The 6,435-nt window shown below is 39.7% G+C and overlaps 1 protein-coding gene across 1 annotated transcript; it reads left to right on the top strand.

Annotated features, from left to right (window-relative positions):
* Positions 1–3,348: 3,348 nt before the first annotated feature.
* On the top strand, positions 3,349–6,235 carry LOC129372903 (potassium voltage-gated channel subfamily A member 3-like). The gene has a single exon (XM_055050475.1). The coding sequence runs from the start codon at positions 3,757–3,759 to the stop codon at positions 5,308–5,310; it is 1,554 nt and encodes a 517-aa protein (XP_054906450.1). The 5' UTR covers positions 3,349–3,756; the 3' UTR covers positions 5,311–6,235.
* Positions 6,236–6,435: the final 200 nt, after the last annotated feature.

The following is a 6,435-nucleotide window of genomic DNA, read 5'->3' as shown; positions in this document are numbered from 1 at the left end:
GAGTGCACAGCCAGACACACTTAAATGTGAGTTGTCATAAAATAAAAGTGTCTACCTTGTCCAAGGTCTTTGCTTTAATATCTGCTCTTTATTGTCGAGCCAATTCTTCTGGTTTCGATTAGAGACCTTGGAGCCAAAACACGCAAACACAAATACACACAGACACACTCTCACAAATCATCTTTTTATTCTTGATGTGCAACATGTTCAAGTCGCAGCAAGAACATAAAAAAAAATGTTTCCAGTCTTCTTACTGCTGCATGAGTTGGTCTGGACATTATATAACTTCTTCAATTGAACTCCTTTTCTTTTTACAAAACACTTGATGTTTTGTTGCTATGGTGATGAGAGACCAGACAAAACTTTCCATGCACACTGATTTGCAACCACGCAGAGGTTGTTTGTAGCGGCACTATTCCCTCACTGAAAGTGTTTTTTCTAAATAACTGAATTTGATTTGCCATCATCACGCAGCTGTGAGTGAATTTGTCTTGACGGGGATCACATTAATCATGAACCAAATCGTTGAGAAACAAATTCAACAACTTTAAACTACACTGTACTTATCTATATGTGTCTTTTAAACAGTTTATTTCTGCCTAAAGAAGATTATTTGTGAAGCTGAAGATAACAGGCACAGCCTGATGTATCTATCAACAGGGTTTGATGGCAATGTTGACTAAAATCAATACGTTAAAAAACAGGGAGCATGATAGATAATTATGCAGAAAGAAAATAAATTACTATAAGCTAGTATGAATCAGTTTGTAAAGAAAGGTTATTTCCTTCTAAAACTGTGCAGTTTTTTTTATTTTCATTACAAAAGACGTTGCAGGGACCTTCATTTGGTTTGCAATTTTTTTTTTTTTTTACGTAGGAAACCTGTGAACTTTCCAAAACTACAAGTTGTTGCACTAACTGTAATTATTGTAGAGATTAGATTATTTTATTTTTTTTGGTGGGGGGTATTTATTTAATATTTTCATCTCATTTAAAGATTTTTAAAACACATCAAATTAACAAATGACAAATTAAAACTGAATGAAACAAACTCTTAGCACAATTATTTGTCTACTCTTAAAAAATCTGAACTTTTTTTTTAACATAGTAGTAATAATATTTGCACGTCAATGTATTTATGATATTGGAAAATAATACCGGCTTTACTCTGTTACCTAATTCAGCTGTTTAGAGGGGCTGCATAAAGATTTATCTATATGTGGTACAAAATGCCCTTTAGATGTTGCAGTATCATTAACAAGGATGAATTGGGAAGAGGCAGAGTTTAGGTCTGCGTGGCTAATAGCAAAAGACCTAGAAGACCTAACTGAGCACAGAAAGGTCACCTCACTGTCGGGTTGCAGTGCTGAGACAAGACAGAGACAAAACTGGAGTGCAAACATTGTTTATCATGAAGAGAGATGGAGGGGGAATCACTATTTAAAAATAGGCTCAGAAGAAGGCAGTTCTGTTTGTCACTTTCATGGTAATACACAGACACAGTGGTGAAAAGTGAGAAGTTATTACAGTGTAAGTGGTACAAAAGTCTTTTTTTCCATTGTCTGTTCCTGATAACAATGGTTCTTAAATGTGATGAAAATGCAGACATAACGATATTCATCCATCGCTCTGTTTTTTTTTCTTATAAGTTGGTGATATATTGGTTCATGCCTTTTATTATCCCACATTTATTCTACATCTATAACTCAATTTAATATTTGTGACAACTCTGTGAGATATTTATATTCTGATCATATTCTAATATTTGCACAGATAACTACAAAGTTGTTGAAAGTTGTGAAACTATCATAAAGTACTGGCATTCACTGAATGATTTTGTTGCATTATTATATTTTTGCTCGATTTTTTTGTGGTGTGCCAAAACAAAGCAGCTCAACCTTGTGAATTGAAAGGAACCTGACATACATTATAACCCCATGAATCAGTACTTTGTAGAACCAGCTTTGTTCTGCTTTTACAGAAGCAACTACATCTCAACTGACATTGTGCATCTTGGAAAAATATATATATATACATATATTGTTTAACACAGCTCAAGATCGATCAAATTGATTGGAGGGCATTTGTAAACAAATGCCCTCCAAGTCAAGTCTTCAATTTGATTTAGATCTTGACTTTGGGCATTAAAAAAGTGAACATGCTTTTAGTGACACATGTCCATTGAAGTTGTAGCTCTATGATTGAGTGAGTTGTCCTGTTGTAAGTTAAACTTTTATCCCAGTTTCAAGTATTTTGCAGCATCTGCCAGATTCTCTATGAGCATTACCCTTGATTTAAGACAAAAGTAAATAAAAAAACCCAAAAAACTAATGACTGTGGCTTTCCCGAAACAGTGTATCATAGCATATCGTCTTTTCACTCTTCTATAAAGGCCACATTTATATGAATTACTGTTTGTCAATGGGTTTTCCCACTTGAGTTGTGCTCTTTTACTTCTCAAAAAGTACCACGGGTGTGCTGGATGCTTCTTACATTACTTCTCTTATTCAGTCGGATTAAATTACAAAAAGGTGGTGTCTTTTAATTTTTCAGGCCAAGATGATACTTGCTTTTATACACTAGAATAAAATAATTTTAGATTATTTAGTTCTACAATGTTTTGTTATGATGGAAGCTGAAGATTTTACATGCCATGTAATCATATTAACAGTCCATAAACCAGAACATTTATTAGCATGTTCATCAAGTACTAGATATGGTTAAATTAGGAGATAAGAGAGGCAGAAATTGTTAAATGTGTGGCAATCAAATCACAATAGAGCACAATTTGCATTCTTGAGTGCATGAAACTACTGAGAAACTTTCTTGATGAAGATGGTCTCTATAAATTGTATATTTTCATTGAAGTGTTCATTTTTAATCTACATGCTTCTTTGGAGCAGAACACATGCGTGTTGAGCGTTTTTCTATTTTGTTTTCTTTTTGAGTGGAAATGATGTGACTTATTTTCTTGTTTGCCTTTGCTTTAGAAATGTGTCACGTTTAGACCAACACAAGGCCACAGTTCCACTGAGAGGAGCGTGAATTGATTTACAGGCGAGTGTGGGTTTGTTTTCAGCACCATGGAGAGCAACACCCCCTCAACAACAAGCGAAACAAAAGAAATGCTGACAGGGGTTTTATACATGCTGAAAGACAAACACTTTGGCTTTGTGGAAACTTTGTTTTCATTTGATTCACAAAAAAGTCTGATCACATTTCCTTGGTTTTCCAACACAAACACGACATCAGTTTATCAAAACAGACGTTTGATTTTATTGTTCAACATGACAATACATCCGTGTTGATATGTTTCTTTGTCATGAAGCGGCAGGCGTTTGAGTTTTTGACAGAAAACAATCAAACAAAACAAAAAGAAAAAAAACTCAGCTTGTTTTAAGCTGTCATTGCCACGCAAAGTGACAAATACCATGCGAGCTATTTAAAAACGAACTTTCATGAACCCAGTGTGAACAAGACGGAAGGGTCACTGCTCAGCCTTAAGTGTCAAGTTAATTTCCGATGGGCGGGTGGTGGACGTATGTCAGACATATGCGCGCCGTGGGCGGGTGTTGGCGTGTTGGAAAAGATGGGAAAAGCAGAAGGGAGTGCTGCGCTTCACCCTGTGAATTCGCAGAGACCGTTGATGGTTAGGAGGCATGTAAGTGGCGTCCGCTTCAGCTCTCCAAAGCTGTGAGCTTTGGCTGGGAGTGACGCGGCGCACTCTGCCTTTCCAAACTGAAAATAAACACCTGTATGGACGAGCATACTCCCAGCGCTGTACAGTCGCCTTCTTCACCCGAACACAACGGCAGGATCGCGGTTGAGAAGGGGGATTATGGAGCGGTGCAGAGGGACGTCATGACGGTGGAAAACATGCTGGAGGAGTCGGCCGTGCTCTCGGCGCCTCACCTGGCTGTGGATCGATATGAGCGCAGCCGCCAGGGATGTTGCGAGAGGGTGGTCATCAACATCTCGGGTTTACGCTTCGAGACGGAACTCAAAACTTTCAGCCAGTTTCCAAACACGCTGCTCGGGGACCCGAGGAAAAGGATGCGCTACTTTGACCCACTCAGGAATGAGTACTTCTTTGATAGAAACAGACCCAGCTTTGATGCTATCTTGTATTATTACCAGTCAGGAGGGCGCATTCGAAGACCTGTTAACGTCCCCATTGATATTTTCTCAGAGGAGATTCGCTTTTATCAGCTTGGGGAGGAGGCCATGGAGAAATTCCGTGAGGATGAAGGGTTTATTAAGGAGGAGGAGCGCGTACTGCCCAAAAAAGATTTCCAAAAGCAGGTTTGGCTTTTGTTTGAGTATCCTGAAAGCTCTGGACCTGCAAGAGGAATAGCCATCGTTTCAGTGCTTGTGATCCTAATTTCAATCGTAATTTTCTGCATGGAGACTCTGCCTGAATTTCGGGATGAAAAAGATATATCCACAGTGGCACCTACATTGAATGGCACTGCTCCAAACGTGCCAAACCCCTTCACAGACCCATTCTTTATCATAGAAACACTGTGTATTATATGGTTCTCTTTTGAGTTACTGGTGAGGTTTTTCGCCTGCCCCAGCAAAACCACTTTCTCCAAAAACATAATGAATATCATTGACATTGTCGCCATATTTCCTTACTTTATAACTCTGGGGACAGAGCTGGCCGAGAGCCAAAAAAACAGCGGTCAGCAGGCGATGTCCCTCGCAATCCTGAGGGTCATCAGACTGGTAAGAGTCTTTCGCATTTTTAAGCTCTCACGACACTCTAAGGGACTCCAGATTTTGGGACAGACTCTTAAGGCCAGCATGAGGGAGCTGGGCTTGCTCATCTTTTTTCTCTTCATCGGAGTCATCCTCTTCTCCAGCGCTGTTTACTTTGCAGAAGCAGACGACCCCTCGTCGAGTTTCACCAGCATCCCTGACGCGTTCTGGTGGGCAGTTGTTACAATGACCACAGTCGGATACGGAGACATGCATCCGGTCACTATTGGTGGCAAAATAGTGGGGTCGCTTTGCGCAATAGCGGGCGTGTTGACTATTGCCTTACCCGTGCCAGTGATTGTATCGAATTTCAACTACTTTTACCACCGGGAGACGGACGGAGAGGAGCACCAGCAGTACCTTAACACGGGCAGCTGCGAGCACCTCCCTTCCGACGAGCAGAGAAAGTCGTGCAGCTCCTCTTCCCTCAGCAAATCAGAGTACATGGTTATTGTAGAAGGCTTCAGCAGTGCGTTCAAGCAGCCCAACTTTACAACAGAGACCAATCAGAACTGCGTGAACATAAAAAAGATCTTCACAGACGTGTAAAAGTGGCCCATAATGGATCATTTATGAAGCATAAAGAAATGTTAGATCTATTCTTGTAATGTTGATGTATAGCCAGTCGTGATGTGTCAGTCCATATCTGTGGCTGAACGCTCTAGATGTCCGTTTTAACAAACCTTAATGGGCCTAAGAGATCCAACTGACTGTGCAATCTCTTTATAAGTGTATTGTTAAAACAGATATGTTTTAGGGTACAACGCCACATGATGCCTACATATCTTGGTGTTATAATTGCAGTGTTGTCCGTGTTGGGATACACGTGTAGCATTTACTCCTGCCAGCCCATAAAAAAAACAGCGTGTTGTGCTTCGTGGAAAGACCAGTTCCGTTGTCCAGAAATATTGATATATTATGGTAATATATGTAGCCAAGTGTCTGTTTAGGTTATATCTAATATAAGAAGCTGTCCACGTGTTGGACTCGGCCGTCTTGTTTAGAGATGGAGAGGGAAAATGCTTATCGTGAATTAAAAGCTGTATTTTCATTCAGAAATACTGATATAACCTATATTGAATAAAAACAGAAATTAAGAGATCGTGGTTCTGCCTGTTAATAGCACTTTAAATCGCGCGAAAAAAGAAGATTGGGTTCAAATAAATAAATGAGCACAGACTAATGTGTCATGTGCTCAGTGATGACGTACAGCGTGGATGAACAGACGCAGGACGTTCAGCAGGTTCCGCCTTGTGATGCAGTCTCCATGACGACGGTGGTTTCCTGGGCAACCCCCGTCTAATGTTTTTATGTTGTTGTGTAAGTTTCCCCAAATAATTTCCCATTTTTGCCATAGTAGGTGTAAAGCTGGCATCTATTTTGAGTGCATTTTTGTGTCCTGGTTTATCTATTTTTGTATTTTAAATTCTTTTGGGAAATTCAGGGTCAATAAACATACATTATTTTGTTTTTACTTCATTGCACCATTGAGAAAAAAAAAAGGATAGAGATATGAACAATTACATGCTTATATTGATGGTTTAGGGACATTTCATACACACACACCCCCACACACGTGCACACACGCACCCGTGCACACGCACACACACACCCACCCAAAAAAGAAAAAAAAAACTGTACAGATAATGGCAGACCTGTCCATTGTCTGTGGTC

The sequence above is a fragment of the Poeciliopsis prolifica genome, unplaced genomic scaffold (assembly GCF_027474105.1).
Source record: "Poeciliopsis prolifica strain line A6 unplaced genomic scaffold, Auburn_PproV2 SCAFFOLD030, whole genome shotgun sequence".
NCBI classification, from domain to species: Eukaryota; Metazoa; Chordata; class Actinopteri; order Cyprinodontiformes; family Poeciliidae; genus Poeciliopsis; species Poeciliopsis prolifica.
Note: the sequence above shows the minus strand (reverse complement) of the source record. Positions and strands in the feature narration are given on the sequence as shown.

Coding starts and splice junctions, on each gene's coding strand:
- LOC129372903 (XM_055050475.1), top strand. CDS start 3,757: ATGGACGAGCATACTCCCAGCGCTGTACAGTCGCCTTCTTCACCCGAA.